General features: G+C 36.5%; 1 protein-coding gene across 5 annotated transcripts in view; it reads left to right on the forward strand.

Moving 5' to 3' along the window:
- PCDH15 (protocadherin related 15) overlaps window positions 1–27,612 on the forward strand; it is a 1,084,160-nt gene that overhangs the window by 627,174 nt on the left and 429,374 nt on the right. For all 5 annotated transcript variants that reach the window (XM_069567843.1, XM_069567842.1, XM_069567840.1 and 2 more), the window contains exon 9: window positions 24,408–24,516. In XM_069567843.1, the coding sequence (XP_069423944.1) occupies window positions 24,408–24,516 (109 nt within the window). The remainder of the gene's footprint in view (window positions 1–24,407; window positions 24,517–27,612) is intronic.

Raw genomic sequence — 27,612 nt, forward strand, 5'->3', positions numbered from 1 at the left:
AAATTTATATTCAACTTGAATATTCAAATGAACCAAAAAGATTGCAGACTATTAAATAAAATGCTAAAAAAGAAAATTTAATTATTCAATGGAAATGTTAGAAAAAAGAAATATGCACAGAAGTTGTTAATAATCTTAAAGGGCATACACTCAGCTTAAATGTGCTATGGACAAAATCATGTCCACCCACAAAATGCATACCTTGAAATCCTAACCCCCAAGGTGATGGCATTTGGAGATGGGGCCTTTGAGAGGTACTTGAGTTTGAATGTGGTCATGAGGATAGGGGCTGTATGTTGCACTAAGAGTTTTTATATGAGGAAAAAGAGAGACAAAAGGTCTTTCTCTCTTCTGCTATGTGAAGACACAGTGAGAAGGTGGACATCTACAAGCCAGAACAAAGGCCTACACCAGGAACCAAGTCTGGCACCTTGATCTTGGTTGGGCTTTCCGACCTCTCAAATTGTGAAAAACCAATATCTGTATTTTAAATCACTCAGTCTATGGTGTTTGTATATGGCAGCCTGTGCTGACAAAATGCACATCTTTGAGTGGAGTTTTTGCATTGAGGACTCCATCCAGGTACATCTCAAGAGAGAAACCTTAGTCATACGTATACATGATACTCTATTAGATCTTAAAAGATCTATAACCCAGATATATTAAAATATTGTTAATTAAATCTTTTGAAGCACGCCTAGATGTAAAGCAGAATCAAATGAAACTACTGTGGATGCAGCAGAAGTTGCCTATGTTATTGGGAGTACCCCTCTTCCCAACCATTATGGCTACTGGCAAAGATCTTATTACTTCTTAGAGAACAGTTAGAAAACCACTGTTGTAGGCCATTGATCTTAGGTGGCTGAGAGCTAATAGGAACTTCAGTGTGTAGTTTCTGATCAGTTCTTTAGACTAACACTCTCAGTCCTCAATCCCAAAGTAGGGCAATGGCAAAGAATGTTCAAACTACTGCACAATGGCGTTCATTTCACACTCTAGCTTAAAATTCTCTAAGCTCAGCTTCAGCAGTATGTGAACCGAGAAGTTCCAGATGTTCAAGCTGGATTTAAAAAAGACAGAGGAACCAGAGATCAAATTGCCAACATGGGTTGGATCATAGAAAAAGCAAGAGAATTATGGAAGAACATCTACTTCAACTTCGTTGACTTTGCTAAAGGTATTGACTGTGTGGATCACAAAAAAATGTGGAAAATTCTTAAAGAGATGGGAATACCAGACCATCTTACCTGCCTTCTGAGCAATCTTTATGCATGTCAAGAAGCAACAGGTAGAACTGGGCATGGAAAACAGATTGGTTACAAGTTGGGAAAGCAGCATTTCAAGGTTGTATATTGTCACTCTGCTTATTTAACTTATATACAGAGTACATCATGTGAAATGTTAGAATGGATGGAGAATAAACTGGAATCAAGATTGCTGGGAAAAATATCTATAACCTCAGATATGCTGATGACACCACCCTTATGGCAGAAAGTGAAAAGAAACTAAAGAGCCTCTTGATGAAGGTGAAAGAGGACAGTGAAAAAACTGGCTTAAAACTCAACATTCAAAAAATAAAGATCGTGGCATCTGGTTCCCATCACTTCATGACAAACAGGTGCGGAAACAATGGACAGAGTGAGAAAGTTTATTTTCTTGGGTTCCAAAATCACTGTAGATGGTGACTGCTACCATGCAATTAAAACATTCTTGCTCCTTGGAAGAAAAGCTATGACAAACCTAGACAGCATATGAAAAAGCAGAGACATTACTTTGCCCACAAAGATCTGTTTAGTCAAAGCTATGGTTTTTCCAGTAGTCATGTATGGATGTGAAAGTTGAACCATATAGAAGGCTGAATGCTGAAGAACTGATGCTTTTGAACTGTGTTGAAGAAGACTCTTGAGAGTCCCTTGGACTGCAAGGAAATCAGACCAATCAATCCTATAGGAAATCAATCCTGAATATTCACCGGAATCTCTGATGCTTAAAATGAAGCTCCAATACTTTGGCTACCTGATGTGAGGAGCCAACTCATTAGAAAAGACCCTGATTCTGGGAAAGATTGAAGGGAGGAGGAGAAAGGGACAACAGAGGACAAGATGATTGTATGGCATCACCAAAACAATGGAGATGAGTTTGAGCAGACCCCATAAAATGATGATGGACAGGGAATCCTGGCAGCCGGCAGTCAATGGAGTCACAAAGAGTTGGACATGACTGAGCAACTGAACAACTCAGTCCTCAAAGATTAAAGCCTGGGTGGGTGAGATAGTATGTATAAAATTCTAGCATGCTACCTGACATATAGGATGTCATCAGTAAATGATATGTCCATAATATCTCCTTCCTCTCATCTCTCTCTCTCTCTCACTTTCCAGACAGACTTAATCTGTATCCTTATTCTACTTTTTAGCTGTAAATTTAGGCAATTTTTAAAACCATTCTAATTCACTGATTTATCATCAGTATTGTTAAGATTATACCATCAGTGAACCTGCCAGACTTCTCTGTCCATAGATTTTTCCAGGCAAGAATAGTGGAGTGGGTTGCTATTCCCTTCTCCAGGGGATCTTCCTAACCCAGGGACTGAACCTGGGTCTCGTGCATTGCAGGTGGATTCTTTACCATCAGAGTAATCAGAAAATCCCCGTATAGGTTTTAGATGAGAATTAAATATGATGTATATAAATGTCAATACATAGTGATTACACTGTGGAAGTAGTTGATGCTGTTGTGTTTTTTGTCAAAACATTAGCTAGCTAATGCTTGGTATATATATTCAGGTTTTAAGTATTAGCCCATCTACATGGAGACAAGAGTCACTGAAGAGCCCACCAGTTGGAGACTATAATCATACACCGTTTCTAGAGTGAGTGTAATTCTGCTTGACCAGGAAATATCATTTTTTCTACACAAGAAGGCTTGCTGTCTGTTCTTAAACTCAGATCCTCCATGAGTTTGCCCCTGGCTCATCACTTCTGACCTCATCTCCTATGGTTCTCCTGTTGTTCTTCCTACTCAAGCCACACTCCTTGGTGTTCTCACAGCATAACATGTATGTTTTCTTTCTTCCAGGTCCTTTGCCTGATATTTGGTACTCTCTTTCCCAGGGTATTCCCATGGCTGGTTCTCTCACTTTCTTCAGAACTTTCTCAAATGTTAACTTTATGAAAAGTCTTTTTATGACCAACCTATATAAAATAATAGTCCTTTACTTTCCAGGATGCCCTTCACAACTTCTTCTTTTTTTTTTTTTTTTCTACAGCACTCATTAACATTGCATAATATGTTTATTTTGTTTGTTTGTTTATTTGCTATTTTCTGACTATACCTATAAAATTCCTTGAAATGACCTTTTTATTAGTGCAGGGCCAACTTTGTTCACTAGTATAGCCCAAGTACCTGAGACATTTCCTGACACTAAGTAGTCACCAGGTAATTCTTTATTGAGTGATAATTATTAGCAGGAAAGGAGAAAACAAAGTCATATCCTTTATAGTATCTGCTTTACTTACAAAGCAATAGAATGAAATCTATTATTATTTTTATGCACTACATAAGTTAGAATCATTGTGGAAAATCAAACTGATATATTTCTTATTATACTATAGTTATGGCTCCTTTAAAAACAAACAACAATGAAAGTATTCCAAAGTTTTGAGTGAGAAAACAGTGCCTTTATAGCTTCAGACCCTCATTAATCCTCACCTTCTTCCAATGAATTCCTGGGGCTACTCTGAAATAACTGGCATGCTCAAGAAGTGCTTTTTGAAAAAGGATACCAAGAGTGATGACTGTCAAAATTTTGAATCTGTTCATTTATTCAGTACACAATAACCAAACACCTATTATGCTCTGGGCAATGTGCTGATTGGGTGAATACAGTAATAGAGAGAAAGCCCTCCCTCTCTCAATAGAATAATAATCTTGTAAGTAAATAAAAGACCAAAGGTACATGACCATCCAATAGGCCAGGTAATTTTATAATCTCACAATACAATGTGTTAAAAGAATTCAAATATAGAGTGAATGCTTCTAATACAAAATGTACAATAATTCAATTTAGGTAAGTATTTTAGAATTATATTCATAATCATAATAATGATCATTCCCAAATTTTGTATATATATACATATATGTAATTTAAAAATCTCTATAGAACATATTGAATTTTTAATATATTGCTGGATCCTGTTGATAAGATTAAGTGTTTCTCCAGAAATAGTTGACGGCAGGTTTCTTATTCCTAAGGAAAATATAATTGATAGGTAACCCCATAGTTAAGAGGAAAGAAAATTATATAAATTGCAGTTGTCTGCTTTTATGAAGGAAACATGGAATGTCAAAGAGAAAATTTGTATGGTTCTTTAATCACAATCATCAAATTGTAACAAATGGAACTTTCACTTTTGCTGGAATTGCACGTGAGATTATATTTGAAAACAAAGTAAAGAATAATATTTCATAATTCATCTCATATGGCTTTCACCAAAGTTATTCTGTTGGAGATAATTCTGTAAAACTTGACATATATAGAGAAAGCAATTTAACAACCACCATGATCAGGTACATATGCAATTCTTTTCATCTTTTTTAAACAACTTTCAGTGCTTAGAATGTCATTGCCAGAATAAAGTGTTATTCCCTCTTCACTCGGAATCATTAAACTGTATTCATTGTTCTTTACAAAGTTGTTTTGGTACACTTCAGTAACTATCAATTTGAGAAAAAGATTGGTTGCTTTTGTTCATGAGAAAACACATGCTCTTTAATAATACTGTTTCTTAAGAACACATATTGAATTGTTTTCTTTCAGTTTCCCATTTATCTTCATTTGTTCACCTTCGCTGAAAGCTTAACATATGCCGCGCAACAATAACTTGAACTAATTGAATGCTTCTTACATATACTCCAAAAGTTGCTCACCTTTTCATCATTATGGTATTAAGGGAATGCAGCTAAACTTGCTAGAACAAGAAAAATTACTGAAAGGTACTCAAATTTAGTGCAGGATATGTTCTATGGATCTTGAGAATAGAAAAAGTGTTAAGTATTGCATCCAAAGAAGTAGGGGAATACTCTTTAAAAATAAGTATAAATGTTCTTCCCCTTCTGAAAGTGAAAACAAAAGTTGCTCAGTTGTGTCCAACTCTTTGGGACCCCATGCCTGCCACGCTCCTCTGTCCAGGGAAGTCTCCAGGCAAGAATACTGGAGTGGGTAGCCTTTCCCTTCTCCAGGGGATCTTCCCAACCCAAGGACTGAACAGAGATCTGCTTCATTGAAGGAGGATTTTTTACTGTTTGCGCCACCACAGAAACCCCTGCTAGTTTTTGGAAAATCCTATTGATCAAACAGTAGCTTAATCAGTTAAGATTTCCTTGACCACAAGACAAAATCAGTGTGTTCCTAACTCTTTCATCAATAAAACTGAGTGATGAGCAGTTGGGACATATGTTAAAGATTTTTCTTGTAGCCTAACATCCAGGTCAGTAATTAGTATGTTGGATTCCAATAAAATGTTTATTCAGTGAGTGAATCAGAAACTCAGGAACTAAATTCTCTCTCTTGTGTACAATCTTCTATAAAATATTCCACTCTTTTCCTAGCATAATCTGGGAACCACGAATAGAAAATGAGAGCGCCTCTATGTGCCTGAGTCAGTGAGTGAGAGCTTACACTTTCTCTGAGTAAGAAATTATCTTTTCTGGACCACAGGAATTTGGATATTAATCTTTTATAGCAGTGAACATAAACTTAACCAATAAGGGATATTCATCAGATTGATAGAAAAGAAAAAAGATATATTCCTAAGTATTTTATTCTTTTTGTTGCAATGGTGAATGGAATTGTTTCCTTAATTTCTTTTTCTACTTTCTCATTATTCGTGTATAGGAATGCAAGGGATTTCTGTGTGTTGATTTTATATCCTGCAACTTTACTATATTCATTGATGAGCTCTAGTAATTTTCTGGTGGAGTCTTTAGGGTTTTCCATGTAGAGGATCATGTCATCTGCAAACAGTGAGAGTTTTACTTCTTCTTTTCCAATTTGGATTCCTTTTATTTCTTTTTCTGCTCTGATTGCTGTGGCCAAAACTTCCAGAACTATGTTGAATAGTAGCGGTGAAAGTGGACACCCTTGTCTTGTTCCTGACTTTAGGGGAAATGCTTTCAATTTTTCACCATTGAGGATAATGTTTGCTGTGGGTTTGTCATAGATAGCTTTTATTATGTTGAGGTATTTTCCTTCTATTCCTGCTTTCTGGAGAGTTTTTATCATAAATGGATGTTGAATTTTGTCAAAGGCCTTCTCTGCATCTATTGAGATAATCATATGGTTTTTATTTTTCAATTTGTTAATGTGGTGAATTACATTGATTGATTTGCGGATATTGAAGAATCCTTGCATCCCTGGGATAAAGCCCACTTGGTCATGGTGTATGATCTTTTTAATGTGTTGTTGGATTCTGATTGCTAGAATTTTGTTGAGGATTTTTGCATCTATGTTCATCAGAGATATTGGCCTGTAGTTTTCTTTTTTTGTGACATCTTTGTCAGGTTTTGGTATTAGGGTGATGGTGGCCTCATAGAATGAGTTTGGAAGTTTACCTTCCTCTGCAATTTTCTGGAAGAGTTTGAGTAGGATAGGTGTTAGCTCTTCTCTAAATTTTTGATAGAATTCAGCTGTGAAGCCATCTGGACCTGGGCTTTTGTTTGCTGGAAGATTTCTGATTACAGTATCAATTTCCGTGCTTGTGATGGGTCTGTTAAGATTTTCTATTTCTTCCTGGTTCAGTTTTGGAAAATTGTACTTTTCTAAGAATTTGTCCATTTCTTCCATGTTGTCCATTTTATTGGCATACAACTGCTGATAGTAGTCTCTTATGATCCTTTGTATTTCTGTGTTGTCTGTTGTGATCTCTCCATTTTCATTTCTAATTTTATTGATTTGATTTTTCTCTCTTTGCTTCTTGATGAGTCTGGCTAATGGTTTGTCAATTTTATTTATCCTTTCAAAGAACCAGCTTTTGGCTTTGTTGATTTTTGCTATGGTCTCTTTTGTTTCTTTTGCATTTATTTCTGCCCTAATTTTTAAGATTTCTTTCCTTCTACTAACTCTGGGGTTCTCCAATTCTTCCTTTTCTAGTTGCTTTAGTTGTAGAGTTAGGTTGTTTATTTGACTTTTTTCTTGCTTCTTGAGGTATGCCTGTATTGCTATGAACTTTCCTCTTAGCACTGCTTTTATAGTGTCCCACAGGTTTTGGGTTGTTGTGTTTTCATTTTCATTAGTTTCTATGCATATTTGGGAATGCATGTAAGAATTAAAGATTTTAAAATGTAAAAAATAAAAAACTAAAAATAAAAAAAAAAGAAAAAAAAAACTAACCCAAAAAAAAATAAATAAATAAAATAAACTTTAAAAAAAAAAAGAAAAAGAAAAGAAAAAAGAAAAAAATATCAATGACACTACTTTCCCATGTCACATCCACTTTCTTTGATTTTCACTAGCTTGATAGCATTGAAAAATGTAAGTTAGTGGACTCCCTGGCTTATACTTCAGTTGAGTGGGGTTTATTCTCAACACCTAACAACCTGACAGGATAAATGGAGGAACTGTTCTCTAGTCAGTATTAACATTCTGATCAGTTGAATACCATACTAAATACAACAATAAACGGTGTGAAAGGTCTCCGTCTGTTTCTAAGACCCAGACTATGCAAAGTACTTATCTCCCTATCTTGTCCATAAGAGAAGAATCACCTGTTCAACTCCCCCGCCCCACCCCAACCTAACAATGCTAGATAAAGGGCAGGGTAATGAGAAGAGGGTGACATGCTTTACCCTCATTGGCATATGGGTTCTTAAGATCCACGAAGAAGACAGTGGGTAAATAACTCTGATTTATTTGAGAAATTAGCTTAAATTAGAAGAACCATGAATTAATCCTTCTTCTGGTTGGAAACTATTTCAATATTGTATTTGTTATTATTAATCATACTTACTGTAAAGTAACTTATTCAGTTATAAGGAAGGAAATGAAAATTTCTTCACATCATATCATACAGCGATAGCTGTTTTTAAATGTATTTATGCATATAGAGTTAGATGATTTCTCACATACTCACACCTGCTGTTTAATTTGTGGAAATCTTTCATGGTGCTTATTTTCACTTTTTGCTTTCTTTCCTCCTTTTTCCTTGTCTTCATCCAACATTGACTGATATGTACTCTAACATTCAGTTCTCAATACCCTCATATAATTCACTTTCTTTCATATAATAGGAAGTTTATTATGTGTATGTATGTGTTTCTTCAGAATACAAATACTATATACACATTTTTAGGTACTTTGCTTTTTCATTTTAAAAAATACTTGATGGAAATATTTAAAGATCCTCAGGTGCAAGTCAAAAGCAATTTTAAAAATATTTTCATTCCTTATCCCCAAATCTAATGAATCTGAAAAATATTTTCAAATGTTTTAGATCATATGATTAACTCACCTGTAATTTGTCAAATACTAATTTTGATAATTTTTCCATTTGAATATTTTCTTTTTCTTATATATTTGAAGAAATAGCATTATTATTAAGATTATATTAGTATTATTTTATGTTATCAGAATTTATTTTGATAGATGGCAATATAGTTCCATGATCTATAAATTATTCATTGATTGTATTAATGATATACTTTTTATTCAGGTGCTTAAAATGTTATATAATTAAAAATCTCTCTACTTTTGTGATAGCTAATGGTTATCCTAATATAAGTAAGGACTCATAGATTTTGTAGTCTACATATAGTAATCTACATTCCCTTATAAATTTGCATTTTTCTAAATTGCTCAGAAATATTTTGTAGCCATTTTGTCGCTAAAAGCTTAAGACTATATTAGCAGTCAACATTTAGGTAGAAAGAATGCTCATAAGTAAAATAGTAATTTAAATATTATTAAGAATTATCTGTCAAAACCCATAGTAGAAATCTTTGTAAACAATAAAACCTGAGATCATTTGAAAAGGCAAGAACGTGATAATCAGCACAAAGATGTCCATTAAAAAAACTGTTAAGAGTGTTTCAGAAGCTCCTATGAATTTTCTAAGATAAAAAAATAAAAATAATTTTTCTAAACAGTAAGGATAGAGAGACAAATGTCACCATTGCTATGGTGTTATATTTGAATATCCAAAAGGTTATATTAAATTTAAAAAAACCCAAATTAATGAGTGTATTGACTTTATTTTCATAACCCTTCACTGCATAACAATTAAATAATAAAAAATTAATATGCTTTGTACTCTCCCAGGCTTCCCTGTTGGCTCAGTGGTAAAGAATCTACCTGTCAATGCAGGAGATGTGGGTTTGATTCCTGAATTGGGAAGATCCGCTGGAGAAGGAAATGACAACCGACTCTAACATTTTTCCTGGGAAGTCCCATGGAGAGAGGAGCCTGGCAGGCTATAGTCTATTGGGTCACAAAAAGAGTTGGACATTACTTAGCAACTAAACAGCAACTGTCTCTCCTAGGAAGGGAGATGTATATAAAGCATAATCATCACAGAAGTATAATTAATTTTAACAAAGTTAATATGATATATGATAATCTGATAATCATCAGTATTTGTTTAAAAGCATATTGTGATTTTATGTTACTTAAAAATATCATTACTGTCGCTACATAGTAATGATTCTTCAAAATGTATTCAAGTTCATAATTTTTTTCTTTCTTATGATTTTCCTTGCTTCTAGTGCATGAAATGAGCAGCCATGTTCCTGATACTATCATAAAAAATCTACCTTAATCCATTCTTATGAAAGTTTTTTTTTATTTTAATCTAGATTGAAGTCATATTTTATTTCAAAATAATCGTCATTTCCATTTTCTTATTTTCCCTTTGGAATGGCTGAGGCTTTTTGTATGTGTGTGTTTATGTTCATTGCCCTGTGGTCCAGGGATTTTAAGAATACAACATACAGAGTGAGTTTCCAGGACTAAATTGAGTCTATTTCCTACAGATTTCTCTAGGGTGTAAGAAACACCCAAAGAAGAAACAGTCTTCAGTAATGTCCTTGTCCAGTTCACTTTGGCTTATTTAAATAGCCCACCCCAGTAATAGAAAGTTATAAGAATTACAGCTAAACATTCCTGAAATTTACTCAGGGATTACTCCACATTGCTGCTTTCTGCTATGCAACTTTCTACTTTTTTCTACTCTGCTTTCTTTTTCCTATGTCCCTTCTCATCTCCTCTCTGTCTCTATCTCATCTGACGTTGACTACTATTCTTCCAAACTAGCCTAGTTCAAATTGCTTACGTTCACTATACCCTTAGTTTGATATGACTCTCCTATACCATTCATGATATTTCTTCTCATTTCCTTATGCTGCCACCAAAAACAAGGGACATTATGATTCGGAACCCATTCCAGGCTCTCAGGACACAGCTCCAGCTAAACCTTAGGCAACCTCTGACAGGGGCAAGTATTATAGAAGAATTCAATACATTGGCAAGAAGGCCAATGCTGAAAGTGATTTTCTTTCCAAGGCTGTGGCCTATTTAGTCAAGGCCTATTAAATGCCATGCAATTTGTTATTTTCTAAAAGTGAAACTTTCAGCCCTCCTGCAGCATTCCATTATGGTGAAGATTACTTTTAAAGTAATTCTAGGTCACTGTCTCCTCAAATGCTGGAGTTGTATAATTTTTTCAAGAATCTTTTCTATAATACATACTTTTTATAAGATTGAGGGTGAATAAGAAAATTTTACAGAATGCACGGCAAAAGAAAAAGTGTCATTTTAATTTGCTCCTGTTAGGCTTGCAACATTTCTTCTTTCAAGTAAAAATTTAAAAACAAAACAACAAGACAAATGCTAAATAGAAAAATTTTTAAAAGTTTTAGTTTTATATCAAGATCTTGTATTGTGAGTTATAGTTATAATTGATGCTTTATAGTGGTATTTTCTAGACAAGATTTTGAAGAAGTAAGGCTGTCAGAGTCATTGAAAAATTTTCCATATGAGAATTTATTCAGATTGGTTATTATTGTATTATATTTATTTCTCATTATCAAATTATTTTATTTTGTTACAAAAAATTAAGTACATAAACAAGTGTTTCAAAACTGGATTTAAGGAGACATTTTTATACCAATGTTGTTTTTATGTTTTTATTAAACTCAGGGTTTAGCTCCATTGCATTTCTAGCTTTGCCCCTAAGCCAGTGTTAGGATGTCATTCTGTTCTCCTTTTAGCAGGTATTTATGTTTAATGCTAGTGTGGGAGTTTTCCTCAGTTGAAACTATCACTCGACCCACTTTGGCAGAAGAAACAGTGAAAGTTTTGGCTCATAGCCTCTCAATTCTAAGTGGATTGTTACTACAATGATATTCACTATGTCTTTTCCTGATATCTATTATTTTTTGGTGAATTTAATTCCACAGAAAAATACAGTCCATATTTTCTTTACAGTCCATATTTTCCTACTTTGTCAGCAAAAGAAATAAATTCCATTTTTCAAACAAGAACAAGATATCAATCTAATCCACACTTTGACCTTCAAATTCCCCTTGGCTATGCAGGGTTTACTGTATCTAAGCAACCCATCTCCAGTTTTTCATCACTGGCAGAGATGGCTCTGGAATATTGTGTAAAAATCAGACCACAGGAGAATGTCCCCCAAAAAGGAAAAGAATAAATGAGAGGTTGTGAATTTACCAATTTACCAAATATCGTTTACATGTGAAATATCTGAGATTCTTTTTATACCTAGTCTCTTTTAATACTGAACAGATGCCATCTGATAATTCAGTTCTGGGCCAGGTCTCATGCACAGAACAATGCATATATTAACAGAAGCTGTTTGTTCTTCAACACCTTTTAACTTATTATCTTTACATATAAAAGGAGCAAAAGTGAATGCCTTTCATGTAATGTCAATTTCACAAGTATATTACTTAAAAAGAAATGTTTACACCGTATGACATTATTTGAAACCAGTGGCTAAATATGTTTGTATGACATCTTATTCTAATTCCATTGATTTACTGGAATGTACTGAAAGTATATGCCTATAAACCCCTATAATATAAATCTACAGATTTATTCTTTTAGGAAATAAAGCTATATTATTTTCAGCAAACTATATATAAAAAATTTCATACATGTTCTAATAGTAACAGGTATTTTATTTTAACTCATTTGACTTCCTTTCTTCAATTAAGAGTAGTTCTATATTTCTGAAAAATGAACAAAAGAAAGTATCATTTTCCACAAGTTCTATCTTCTTTAAGTTCAGTTCAGTCACTCAGTCGTGTCCAACTCTTTGCAACCCCAAGGACTGAAGCACACCAGTCTTCCCTGTCCATCACCAACACTCAGAGCCTGCTCAAACTCATGTCCATCAAGCCAGTGATGCCATCCAACCATCTCATGCTCTGTCATCCCCTTCTCCTCTTGCCTTCAATCTTCCCCAGCATCAAAGTCTTGTCAAATGAGTCACTTCTTTGCATTTAGTGGCCATTGTATTGGAGTTTCAGCTTCAGCATCAATCCTTCCAATGAATATTCAGGACTGATTTCCTCTAGGATGGACTGGCTGGATCCTCTTGCTGTCCAAGGGACACTCAAGAGTCTTTTCCAACACCATAGTTCAAAAGCATCCATTCTTTGGCACTCAGCTTTCTTTATAGTCCAACTCACATCCATACATGACTATTGGAAAAACCATATATTTGACTAGATGGACCTTTGTTGGCAAAGTAATGTCTCTATATTTTAACATGCTGTCTAAGTTTGTCATAACTTTTCTTCCAAGGAGCAAGTGTATTTTAACTTCATGGCTGCAGTCACCTTTGCAGTGATTTTGGAGCCCAAGAAAATAAAGTTTGTCACTGTTCCCATTTTCCCCATCTATTTGCCAGAAAATGATGGGACTGACTGCCATGATCTTAGTTTTCTGATGTTGAGCTTTAAGCCAATGTTTTCACCCTCCTCTTTCATTTTCATCAAGAGGCTCTTTAGTTCTTCTTTGCTCTCTGCTCTAAGGGTGGTATCATCTGCATATCTGAGGTTATTGATATTTCTCCCAGCAATATTGATTCCAGCTTGGGCTTCATCCAGCCTGGCATTGTATGAGATGTACTCTGCAAATAAGTTAAATAAACAGGGTAGCAATATGTAGCCTTGATGTACTCCTTTCCTGATTTGAAACCAATCTGTAGTTCCATGTCCAGTTCTAACTGTTGCTTCTTGACCTGCATACAAGTCAAACAGGATATGGCAAGTGTGAACATTGACATTTTAGGAATCAGTGAACTAAAATGGACTGAGGTGGGTGTATTTAACTCAGATGACTATTATATCTACTACTATGGGCAAGAATCCCTTAGAAGAAATGCAGTAGCCATCATAGTCCAAAAGAGTCCAAAATGCAGTGCTTGGATACAGTCTCAAAAATGACAGAATGATCTCTGTTCGTTTCCAAGGCACACCATTCAATATCACAGTAATCCAAGTCTATGCCCAAAAAAGTGATGCTGAAGAAGTTGAAGTTGAATGGTTCTATGTGGCTCAGAGGTTAAACGTCTGCCTCCAATGCAGGAGACCCAGGTTTGATCCCTGGGTTGGGAAGATCGCCTGGAGGAAGAAATGGTAACCCACTCCAGTATTCTTGCCTGGAGAATCCCATGGATGGAGAAGCCTGGTAGGCTACAGTCCATGGGGTCACAAAGAGTTGGACACGACTGAGCGACTTCACACACACACATGATGAACTACAAGACCTTCTATCATCTTTAGGGAGACTTATTTTACCACTGAATTTGTACTTTTAATATCCTTTAATGTCTTTGCAAAAAAACAAAAAACAAAACAAAAAAAAACTTGGATAATTTGCTATACATCACACTGTTCCTGTATAACTTAAATAAAATAAAATACATGATAAAGTGTCAGTTCAGTTCAGTTGCTTAGTCGTGTCCAACTGTTTGTGGCCCCATGAACCACAGCACGCCAGGCCTCCCTCACCAACTCCCAGAGTCCACCCAAACCCATGTCCATTGAGTCGGTGATGCCATCTAACCATCTCATCCTCTGTCGTCCCCTTCTCCTCCTGCCTCCAATCCCTCCCAGCATCAGGGTCTTTTCAAATGAGTCACCTCTTCGCATCAGGTGGGAAAGTATTGGAGTTTCAGCTTCAGCATCAATCCTTCCAAAGAACACCCAGGGCTGATTTCCTTTGGGATGGACTGGTTGGATCTCCTTACAGTCTCAGGAGTCTTCTCCAACACCAGTTTAAAAGCATCAATACTTCAGCACTCAGCTTTCTTTATAGTCCAAATCTCACATCCATACATGACCACTGGAAAAACCATAGCCTTGACTAGACAGACCTTTGTTGGCAAAATAATGTCTCTATTTTTAATATGCTGTCTGGGTTGGTCATAACTTTTCTTCCAAGAAGTAAGCATCTTTTAATTTCAAGACTGAAATCGCCATCTGCAGTGATTTTAGAGTCCCCCAAAATAAAGTCAGTCACTGGTTCCACTGTTTCCCCATCTATTTCCCATGAAGTGATGGGAAATGATCTTCAGATGCCATGATCTTAATTTTCTAAATGTTGAGCTTTAAGCCAACTTTTTTCACTTTCCTCTTTTACTTTCATCAAAAGGCGCTTTAGTTCTTCACTTTCTGCCTTAAGGATAGTGTCATCTGCGTATCTGAGGTTATTGATATTTCTCCCGGCAATCTTGATTCCAGCTTGTGCTTCCCCCAGCCCAGTGTTTCTCATGATATACTCTGCATATAAATGCAGAGGGTAACAATATACAGCTTTCATATACTCCTTTTCCTATTTGGAACCAGTCTGTTGTTCCATGTCCAGTTCTAACTGTTGCTTCCTGACCTGTATACAGGTTTCTCTAGAGGCAGGTCAGGTGGTCCTGGTATTCCCATCTCTTTCAGAATTTTCCATAGTTTATTGTGATCCACAGAGTCAGTAATAGTCTGCAAAAAACAAAAAGTAATATTAAAATTCCTCAGGTTTATAGATATCATCCAACCTGTGCTTTCTGCAAATAGTTGAGTGGAAAGCTCAACAAAGTATGCACTGCTTTTAATTAATAGTTGAGACATATAGTAACTCATCTTTTCTTGCAAGTGCATTTTAGGCTCCTTAATAAGGAAAATCTTGTCTTATTTTTTTTATCACCAAAAAGATTCAGTTAGTTAATTATAGATAAGTACATTCTGTCTATCTATCTGTCATCAAAATGAGAGAGAGAGAAATAAAGATTGAAGGGGAGATTTTTACAACAATGTTTTGGGTACTAGGAATATAGACATTGGGATCATATATTTTCCAGGAACATACATTTTAGTGTAGAGAGACAGAAAATTAAAATTTCCATAAATAAGATAATTTCAGGCACTGATATATACATGCTGAACACAGCATACAGTTGAGTACTATGAGTGCAATTGAATGAAGGGGTTTGTTGGCTAGAGTAGTCAAAGAAAGGCTTCTTTGAAGAAGGTCATTTAAGTTGAGACCTGAGTAATGAAATAGAAGGCTAAAGAAATGGCAAATATAAAAAAGCTGAAAACAGAAAAGTTTGGCACATTTTTATAAGAGAAACACTATGGAAAACCTATATTTAACTTACTGCTTTAGGGACACTTTAGTTTCGGTATTCTCCTTCCTTGTACTTTGATGGATCTTTGGCATTAATTCTCACAGTTTGGTGGTGGTTTAGTCCCTAAGACATGTCCAACTCTTTGCAGGCCCATGGACTGTAGCCCATCAGGTTCCTCTATCCAGGAGATTTCCCAGACAAGAATACTGGAGTGGATTGCTATTTCCTTCTCCAGGGACATTTCTGACTCAGGGATAAAACCTAGATCTCCTGCATTGCAGGTAGATTCTTTACTGAATGAAATGCCAGAGTAGCCCAATTCACATGGTGCATATATATAAATAGATATATTATTTATTTTATGCATTTATGTTAATTATTGGACTTCTCTGGTGGCTCAAATGGTAAAGTGTTTGCCTACAATGTGAGAGACCCGGGTTCGAGCCCTGGGTTGAGAAGATCCCCTGGAGAAGGAAATGGCAATACACTCCAGTACTATTGCCTGGAAAATCCCATGGACAGAGGAGCCTGGTAGGCTACAGTCCATGGGGTGGCAAAGAGCCGGACACGACTGAGTGACTTCACTTTCACTTTCATGTTAATTATATCTGTCAGGGTCCAACCAGAGAAACAGAGCTCATGTTGTGGTTAAATTACAGGAATTTAATATAGGGAGCTAGTCACAAATGGATTGGAAGTGAAACAAGGGAAGGGGATGCAACTTAGAATGGAGAAAACAGCAGGAAGCTTCTAACATGAATAATTCTCCCTCTGTGTTCAATCTTGAATTCTACAATTATCTGTTGAACATCTGTTCATGCTATGTGCTGAGAGAAACACCAAAATGAATGAACTATAGCACTAATGCTCTAGAATCTGAGTCATAAAACATGCATAAGTGGTTTGAAATAGGAATACCTGTCCTGTGGGTTTTCAAAGGAATAAAGGGTCAATTCCAGCTGGAGATTCAGGAATAAACTTAAAATAGGAGGTGACATTTGAGCAGAACCTTGAACTATTTTGATATTGAGAGCTCATGTTGGGAACAGCATGGAAAAGGGCTAGATCTGGGGAGATATAGGTGGTTTGCAGTGAATGGTAAACATTTTAGTTTGGCTAGAGCAGTGTATAATGGAAGTATTGGGAAACAGGAGGGAAAGACAGTAAACTGTAGCCAAATCTTGAAAAACCTTTGCCTTCCAAGCTTCAGAATCAAGCCATGGGTTGCAAGCCATGACCCACAGATCAAATCTGGACTTATGTTTGCTTTTGTTACGCTCATGAGAATATATATACATATATGTGTGTGTGTGTGTATATATATATATATATATATATGTATATATGTATATATATGTATATTTAACAGATAAACATTGGCAATCTATTTGATGATAAAGAACACTCATTTTGAGCCCCAATTAAGTAAAATCTTATCTTTTCTCTAAAAAGCATTCCATTCTTCTAGTTAGAATCATATTACCAAAAAGTACTCATTATTATATATTGAATTTTGTCAATAAAAAAAATGTAAACACAAAAATCAGAAGAATAAAGCCAGATGTTCTAGAGTTCAGGGAACGAGAAAAATAGTGGTGGGAGGAACAGTCAGACAACTAAGTGAGGAAAAGTGGTCTTACTCATCCACATAATGATATAAAATCACAAAACTCCAAAGGCAAGAAGTTAGAGTCAGATTTTATTCAATCTGTACCACTTGCTTCTCAAAGTTTTTGACAGATTTTATAATAGTTGGAAGTGGAAATGCTCAGCCATGTCTGACTCTTTGCAACCCCTTGGACTGTAACCCACTGGGCTCCAAGCTCCTCTGTCCATGGAATTTTCCAGGTAAGAATATTGGAGTGGGTTGTCATTTCCTACTCCAGGGGTCTTCTCAACCCAGGAACCCATATCTCCTGCATTGGCAAAAGGACTCTTTACCACAGCACCACCTGAGGTGGCTGAATGTTTATCTATTTGGCTGTGCCAGGTGTTAGTTGAGGCATGCAGGGCCTAGTTGCCCATCCAGGGATTGAACCCAGGCCCCCTGCACTGACAACACAAAGTCTTAGCCTCTAGACCACTGGGAATGTCCCCAGAATTTTATAGAAGTGGTGTTCTGAAAATTAAATATATAGAATAGGGACAAGTAAAATATCAATGAGCATTATTCTACTTCCCATTTCTTTTTTTTTTTCCTTTCAGTAAGTACCTGTGAATTAATTGATTAAGATAACCAGTTCAAATATTTCCCAAATAAACAGCTGACCATCTGATTCCCCATTTCTTAAAAAAAGTACTTAATTATTTATTTCCTTGTTCTCTATTAGATCATTGTTGGAGAGTTCAAATGCTTTTCTAATTGAAACTCCACTTTTCCCCCATATTTAGCTATAAGCCTTCTTATTGCTGTTCATTAGCTGATTGAATTCAGTAGAAAAGTAACATATATATTTGATTAATTTGTATGGTTGTTAATGTCATACACTTCCTTTCTAGTTTGAATACTTTACTTTTGACTGGTATTTTGGGGGTACAAAGAGCAATAGGATTCTGAAAGGCTTCCTAGATGGCTCAGTGGCAATGAATCTGCCTGCCAAGCAGGAGACAGATTTGATCCCTGGGTCTGGAAGATACCTTGGAGAAGGAAATGTCAACCTCCACCAGCATTCTTACCTGGGACATGCCATAAATAGAGGAGTCTGGTGGGCTACAATGCATGGGGTCACAAAGTCAAACACAACTTAGTGACTAAACAGCAATAAAGGATTCTGAAAGTGAGCTGATCAGTCATTCAAGTTTTGATATTTGGAAATATTTTGTCACAAAAGTACAATCATAGTTTTCAACAATAATAATCAAAAGAACACCTAAGAATGCCCTATTTCATGAGAATTGGCCAGTGCAATGTAGGTTCAAATGCAGTACAAAGAGTTGTCTTAGTAAACTTACAAAGCGAGTAATATGAGATTGCTACATCCATTGAGACATTGCCCATCTCTCTTTTTTAAAATATGGAGAAAGAAATACAGGTCAGGAAGGGGGGTAAATTGCCAGAGAGGGTTAGAAGAGTGTTATTTTTTTTTTGCATAAATCTTTATTGTGTGTGTGTGTGTGTGTGTGTGTGTGTGTGTGTGTATGATTTCTGAGGGTTTTTTTTTTTCAAAATGAATATTACCTAAAACTGTTCTCACACATATCCTGATTATATTTGTTGTCTGAGATCAGACCCAACAACCACAACTGTTTTATTTTTTTTTAATCAAATACTTCTTGTGCAAGTGTAATGGTATCCACACTTTGAAAATTGTGGAAAATAAGTACATTCTATATAGAAGACATACTTGCTACTAAAGCAGGAATAAGAGAGAAAAAACTATTATGTTGAACTTCTGAAGAAAAATTGAAAAGTTTTGTGAATGCTTCCAGAGACTCTGTGGGCAAATATCAAGAATACCATTTGGAAAAGATATATGAAGCATCTATCAGTGCCCTGCAGGCATCCGCATCCAGAGTTATCAACAGCTCCCCTGTTGTGGTTTAAAGTAGTAGTCTTTACTGCAGGAACAAAATAGATGTCTGAAAACAGGCCGGGTCATACTTTTCCAAGCATTAAAACTAAATGTCTCACTTCATGCTTCCACAAATAGAGCTAAATTCTTCCAGAGTCCTTCCTATGCTGTGGGTTTAAATGTCACTAATGGTTTAGTTTGTGGAGAAGCTCCCATTTTATTTGAGAATCAGGCACTACCTGTATGAATGCAGGTTAAGAATGCATAGGAAACCATGATCTAGGCTGTTGCTATACATGCATTGCCAAGTGTCATGTACTATTTAGTGAGGCAGACATAAGCCCACCAAGCTATCTACCAAAAAATAAAACTTTATAAAGCATTAGAACCCTCCATTCAGTTTATTTCAGTTGCTCAGTCGTGTCCAACTTTGTGACCCCATGAATTGCAGCACGCCAGGGCTCCCTGTTGTTCCATGTCCAGTTCTAACTGTTGCTTCCTGATCTGCATACAGATTTCTCAAGAGGCAGATCAGGTGGTCTGGTATTCCCATCTCTTTCAGAATTTTCCATGGTTTATTGTGATCTACACAGTCAAAGGCTTTGGCATAGTCAATAAAGCAGAAATAGATGTTTTTCTGGAACTCTCTTGCTTTTTCCATGATCCACCGGATGTTGGCAATTTGATCTGTGGTTCCTCTGCCTTTTCTAAAACCAGCTTGAACATTAGGAAGTTCACAATTCACGTATTGCTAAAGCCTGGCTTGGAGAATTTTGAGCATTACTTTACTAGCATGTGAGATGAGTACAATTGTGTGGGTGTTTGAGCATTCTTTGGCATTGCCTTTCTTTGGGATTGGAATGAAAACTAATCTTTCCCAGTCCTGTGGCCACTGCTGAGTTTTCCAAATTTGCTGGCATATGGAGTGAAGCACTTTCACAATATCATCTTTCAGGATTTGAAATAGCTCAATAGGAATTCCATCACCTCCACTAGCTTTGTTCGTAGTGATGCTTTCTAAGGCCCACTTGACTTCACATTCCAGGATGTCTGGCTCTAGATGAGTGATCACATCATCATGATTATCTGGGTCGTGAAGATCTTTTTTGTACAGTTCTTCTGTGTATTCTTGCCACCTCTTAATATCTTCTGCTTCTGTTAGGTCCATACCATTTCTGTCCTTTATCGAGCCCATCTTTGCATGAAATGTTCCCTTGGTATCTCTAATTTTCTTTAAGAGACCTCTAGTCTTTCCCATTCAGTTGTTTTCCTCTATTTCTTTGCATTGATCACTGAAGAAGGCTTTCTTATCTCTTCTTGCTATTCTCTGGAACTCTACATTCAGATGCTTATATCTTTCCTTTTCTCCTTTGCTTTTTGCCTCTCTTCTTTTCACAGCTATTTGTAAGGCCTCCCCAGACAGCCATTTTGCTTTTTTGCATTTCTTTTCCATGGAGATGGTCTTGATCCCTATCTCCTGTACAATGTCATGAACCTCATTCCATAGTTCATCAGGCACTCTATCTGTCAGATCTAGGCTCTTAAATTTATTTCTCACTTCCACTGTATAGTCATAAGGGATTTAATTTAGGTCATACCTGAATGGTCTAGCAGACTGGTTTCAAATAGTAAAAGGAGTACATCAAGGCTGTATATTGTCACCCTGCTTATTTAACTTATATGCAGAGTATATCATGAGAAATGCTGGACTGGAAGAAACACAAGCTGGAATCAAGATTGCTGGGAGAAATATCAATAATCTCAGGTATGCAGATGACACCACCCTTATGGCAGAACATGAAGAGGAACTAAAAAGCCTCTTGATGAAAGTGAAAGTGGTGATTGAAAAAGTTGGCTTAAAGCTCAACACTCAGAAAATGAAGATCATGGCATCCCTTCCCATCACTTCATGGGAAATAGATGGGGAAACAGTAGAAACAGTGTCAGACTTTATTTTTGGGGGCTCCAAAATCACTGCAGATGGTGACTGCAGCCATGAAATTAAAAGACGCTTATTCCTTGGAAGAAAAGTTATGATCAACCTAGATAGCATATTCAAAAGCAGAGACATTAGGGAGACAAACAGGGAGCAAACAGGGAGGCCTGGCATGCTACGATTCATGGGGTCACAAAGAATTAGACACGACAGAGCGACTGAACTGAACTGAGGCCTCCCTGTTCATCACTAACTCCCGGAGTTCACTCAAACTCCAACCTAGATAGCATATTCAAAAGCAGAGACATTACTTTGTCAACTAAGGTCCGTCTAGTCAAGGCTATGGTTTTTCCAGTGGTCATGTATGGATGTGAGAGTTGGACTGTGAAGAAGGCTGAGCGCCAAAGAATTGATGCTTTTGAACTGTGGTTTTGGAGAAGACTCTTGAGAGTCCCTTGGACTGCAAGGAGATCCAACCAGTCCATTCTGAAGGAAATAAACCCTGGGATTTCTTTGGAGGGAATGATGCTAAAGCTGAAACTCCAGTACTTTGGCCACCTCATGCGAAGAGCTGACTCATTGAAAAGACTCTGATGCTGGGAGGGATTGAGGGCAGGAGGAGAAGGGGACGGCAGAGGATGAGATGGCTGGATGGCATCACTGATTCAATGGACGTGAGTCTGAGTGAACTCTAGGAGTTGATGATGGACCGGGAGGCCTGGCATGCTGCGATTCATGGGGTCGCAAAGAGTCAGACACGACTGAGTGACTGAACTGAACTGAACGGATTCTTTTTCTAAATGCTGTAAAATTATTCAATTAAAATACAGACCACAAATCTAAGCAATCATGAGTCCACTATCATATACATAGGAGGGTGAATGTTAGAATCAGTCAAAATTAAGAATTATAATAATTAAAGATAATAAGCCAGAGATGCTAGTCATTCTATGAGCTCAGTTTACCTTTCCAACGTTGTCTCTGAATATATTTGTTTTTATTTTTTCTACCTTACCAGGGAAAACTTTCTATAGATCATTCTCAGAGAATATTACAATGTCTTGATTTAATGTAAAACACTTAAGCTGTTTCAGTATAATATTATATGTGTGTTACTCATGTGAATATATCATTCAAATGCTGAGTTGAAAGATATTTAAATTTTAAACAGGGTCTGTTATTTGCATCTCAGATCTCAAGATCTTGCTAAGTAGAGAGTGAAAGAAAAATTGTGAGGCTTTCCTGGTGGCTCAGGTGGTAAAGAATCTGCCTGCAATGCAGGAGACTTGGATTCAATTCCTGAGTTGGGTAGATACCCTGGAGCAGGGCAATGGGAACCCACTCCAGTATTCTTTCCTGGAGAATCTCCAAGGACAAAGGGGCCTGTTAAGTTGCAGTTTATGGGGTCTCAAAGAGTCAGACACGACTGAACAACTAAGCACAGCACGACACACGGCTCATTGGGTGAGAACAACAGTGATCAAATGGATTTAATGTAGTAATTTTGATATTAACATTTTCACGGTTCTAAATCCACATTTGAAGACATGAATAGAGTGTAAGTTATCCCTGGTTTCCCAGGAGGCACAGTGATAAAGAATCCACCTGGCTATGTAGGAGATTTAAGAGAGGTGGGTTTGATCCTTGGGTCAGGAAGATTCCCTGGAGAAAAAAAATGGCTACCCACTCCAGTATTTTTGCCTGGAGAATCCCATGGACAGAGGAGCCTGGTGGGCTACAGTCCATGCAATAACAGAGAGTCAGACATGACTGGACATGTGCACACACACACACACAAGTTATCCCCACAAACAGCTCTTTATTTTTAGGAAAATATTGATAGCATTTAGACCAGTGAGAACCCATTAGAGAAAATGATTTGGACAGAGCCCCTAAGATGTATGTGAGCTCTAAATTATTGGTCAATGCTTACCTTCAATTATTAAAATGCCTGTAAATGTAATGTAACTTAATAACATAACATTAAGTTTTGTGCATAACAATTAATATAATTGCTCTTTTTGGTTTCATTTAGAATGCCACAACTATACATTTCTGCTGAGATTAGAAACTACAGATTTTGTACAAGACTGCATGATATGTTTCAAGGTTATGTTAGTTGAGAAGGAATAATATATAAGAACCTTGCAGTGATTCCTTAGAATGTGTATGAGATACTGAGACACACTCTATTTCCATTCAGAATTACCACTTATATATTTGCCCTGAGAGTTCCACAAATTTAAAGGAGTATTTTCTAAACTGGGTTCTAAGGGTGTTAGTTCAAGAAGATGTTAATAATTGATTCTAGAAAATATACAAACAATGCCCCTTTCTTAGACAGTTGTTAGGCAAATTAATACACTTAGATCTCTGAAACAACCTGTAGTAGAATGAATTAACATTTTTAAAATGTTATTTAATATGGTGTTTCCCAAACTTATCTCTGCAAAGTAAATGTTTGTCTTTCCAGCATACCTATTATAATCTAGCACAAGGTTAACAAACTACATCCTATTTGCCATCTGTTTTTGTAAATAAAGTATTATTGCAACACAGTCATGTCTACTGGTTGCTTTTGTGTTACAATGGCAGACTTGAGTAGCTATAACAGAGACTGCATGGCCAGCAAAGCCTAAGCATATTTATTATCTGGTCCTGTTAGCAAAACTTGATGCCACTGGACATCAGAAATGCATTATATCTTTAAACAGAACATTCTTGTAGATAAGAATAATATATAATATATATATATATATATAGTTATATATAATATGTATATTATATATTATTATATGTATATGTTACTTGTATATACCTACATGATATATAATTAGTTTAACTATATGAAACATACAATTGATTTCTATTGACTTAAACATCAAATTTTAAAACATTTATTTTAATGTAATTTATGTGAAACTTTAAGTCATCATTTAGGGAAGAAAGAATATAAATACATTTACAAGTCTTGTCTAAAGCCAAAAACAAATACTATACTTGATAACCTTATATATTTGATTAAATTATTTGGGAAAGATTTAAAATTTATTAATATACTTTTTCCTTGCTCTACTTATAGGAGAAATTTGTGATATAAAGCCCTATGTACAAAGTTACTAAGTCTTTTCATTTGACTTTGAGGGCATCTTGCTCCCCTTTCAGATTCAAAATTAACTAATTTGTGGTGTTAAATTACACATTTTGAAATCTGACTTTACTCGTTCAGGTGTTATCGAGCTGTCCAGACAACAATATCTGAATGTCAATTCTCTCTGAGGTAATAAAACTGAACTAAACTCTCTGATTCTTTTTTTCCAGGAAGAACTGAACCCCATCATTGTTACGCCACCCATTCAAGCCATTGATCAGGACCGGAATATCCAGCCACCATCTGATAGGCCAGGCATTCTCTATTCCATCCTTGTTGGTGTGTATCGTCTAACATTTTACATTCTCAGCTTTAGCTCTAAAATTGACTAGGAAAAATATGTTTCAAATTTTTATAACAAAGATTTTATTTCTGGAAATTTTATTGAAATTATTTTTACATATAAATAGTAAAATAACCATTTAAAAATATTTTTTCCCTTAAAACCAACCTCAGTGAAATGTGAACAATAGGTAGAAACACTTTTATTGAGGAGGCTAAACAACTTCAAAATAGTATGTAGTCTTCTGTTGGTAGTTTTCTCTGTATTAGCTCAAAGAATTCTCTAAAAAAAAAAAATTGAAAAATCACTTTAGAAGCTTACACTATATGATCAACTAGTATTGTATCATTGGTTGGTTACGATTACCGTCATATAATTCTAAAAACAGTGATTCCATTACATAGTTCTGAAAAGTATGTGACAATTAAATAAGAGCTATTGGCACCAACAAGAAGAAAGATTATGATTACCCTGAGGAAACATAACACATTATACACTTTGGCTAAATTTTCTTTGAAGAATTTCAGAGAAGTCATTTTAATACATTCTTGTGATATCTGTTCCGTTCAGTTCAGTCACTCAGTCGTGTCCGACTCTCTGCTAACCCGTGAATCGCAGCACGCCAAGCCTCCCTGTCCATCGTCAACTCCCAAACTTCACTCAGATTCACGTCCATTGAGTCAGTGATGCCATCCAGCCATCTCATCCTCTGTCGTCCCCTTCTCCTCCTGCCCCCAATCCCTCCCAGCATCAGAGACTTTTCCAATGATTCAGCTCTTCGCATGAGGTGGCCAAAGTACTGGAGTTTCAGCTTTAGCATCATTCCTTCCAAAGAAATCCCAGGGCTGATCTCCTTCAGAATGGATGGTTGGATCTCCTTGCAGTCCAAGGGACTCTCAAGAGTCTTCTCCAACACCACAGTTCAAAAGCATCAATTCTTTGGCACGCAGCTTTCTTCACAGTCCAACTCTCACATCCATATATGACCACAGGAAAAACCATAGCCTTGACTAGATGGACCTTTGTTGGCAAAGTAATGTGTCTGCTTTAGAATATGCTATCTAGGTTGGTTATAACTTTTCTTCCAAGGAGTAAGCATCTTTTAATTTCATGGAGGCAATAACCATCTGCAGTGATCTTGGAGCCCCAAAAAATAAAGTCTGACACTGTTTCCACTGTTTCCCCACCTATTTCCCATGAAGGGATGGGACCAGATGCCATGATCTTCGTTTTCTGAATGTTGAGCTTTAAGCCAACATTTTCACTCTCCTCTTTCACTTTCATCAAGAGGCTTTTTAGTTCCTCTTCACTTTCTGCTGTAAGGGTGGTATCATCTGCATATCTGAGGTTATTGATATTTCTCCTGGCAATCTTGATTCCAGCTTGTGCTTCTTCCAGTCCAGCGTTTCTCATGATGTATATGCATAGAAGTTAAATAAGCAGGGTGACAATATACAGCCTTGACATACTCCTTTTCCTATTTGGAATCAGTCTGTTGTTCCATGTCCAGTTCTAACTGTTGCTTCCTGACCTGTATACAGATTTCTCAAGAGGCAGATCAGGTGGTCTGGTATTCCCATCTCTTTCAGACTTTTCCACAGTTTATTGTGACCCACACAGTCAAAGGCTTTGGCATAGTCAGTAAAGCAGAAATAGATGTTTTTCTGGAACTCTCTTGCTTTTTCCATGATCCAGCAGATGTTGGCAATTTGATCTCTGGTTCCTCTGCCTTGTCTAAAACCAGCTTGAACATCTGGAGGTTTACGGTTCATGTATTGCTGAGGCCTGGCTTGGGGAATTTTGAGCATTACTTTACTAGTGTGTGAGATGAGTGCAATTGTGTGGTAGTTTGAGCATTCTTTGGCATTGCCTTTCTTTGGGATTGGAATGAAAACTGACCTTTTCCAGTCCTGTGGCCACTGCTGAGTTTTCCAAATTTGCTGGCATATGGAGTGCAGCACTTTCACAGCATCATCCTTCAGGATTTGAAATAGCTCCACTGGAATTCCATCACCTCCACTAGCTTTGTTTGTAGTGATGCTTTCTAAGGCCCACTTGACTTCATATTCCAGGGTGTCTGGCTCTAGATGAGTGATCACACCATCATGATTATCTGGGTCATGAAGTTCTTTTTTGTACAGTTCTTCTGTGTATTATTTTCACCTCTTCTTAATATCCTCTGCTTCTTTAGGTCCATACCATTTCTGTCCTTTAGTGAGCCCATCTTTGCATGAAAAGTTCCCTTGATATCTCTAATTTTTTTGAAAAAAATCTCTAGTCTTTCCCATTCTGTTCTTTTCCTCTATTTCTTTGCATTGATCACTGAAGAAGGCTTTCTTATCTCTTCTTGCTATTCTCTGGAACTCTGCATTCAGATGCTTATATCTTTCCTTTTCTCCTTTGCTTTTTGCCTCTCTTCTTTTCACAGCTATTTGTAAGGCCTCCCCAGACAGCCACTTTGCTTTTTTGCATTTCTTTTCCATGGGGATGGTCTTGATCCCTGTCTCCTGTACAATGTCGTGAACCTCATTCCATAGTTCATCAGGCACTCTATCTGTCAGATCTAGGCCCTTTAATCTATTTCTCACTTCCACTGTATAATCATAAGGGATTTAATTTAGGTCATACCTGAATGGTCTAGCAGTTTCCTCTTCTTTCTTCAATTTGAGTCTGAATTTGGTAATAAGGAGTTCATGATCTGAGCCACAGTCAGCTCCTGGTCTTGTTTTTGTTGACTATAGAGCTTTTGCATCTTTGGCTGCAAAGAATATAATTAATCTGATTTCAGTGTTGACCATCTGGTGATGTCCATGTGTAGAGTCTTCTCTTGTGTTGTTGGAAGAGGGTGTTTGCTATGACCAGTGCATTTTCTTGTCAAAACTCTATTATTCTTTGCCCTGCTTCATTCCACATTCTAAGGCCAAATTTGCCTGTTACTCCAGGTGTTTCTTGACTTCCTATTTTTGCATTCCAGTCCCCTATCATGAAAAGGACATCTTTTTTGGGTGTTCTAAAAGGTCTTGTAGGTCTTCATAAAACCGTTCAACTTCAGTTTCTTCAGCATTGCTGGTTGGGGCATAGACTTGGATAAC

The sequence above is a fragment of the Ovis canadensis genome, chromosome 22 (assembly GCF_042477335.2).
Source record: "Ovis canadensis isolate MfBH-ARS-UI-01 breed Bighorn chromosome 22, ARS-UI_OviCan_v2, whole genome shotgun sequence".
Taxonomy (NCBI): domain Eukaryota; kingdom Metazoa; phylum Chordata; class Mammalia; order Artiodactyla; family Bovidae; genus Ovis; species Ovis canadensis.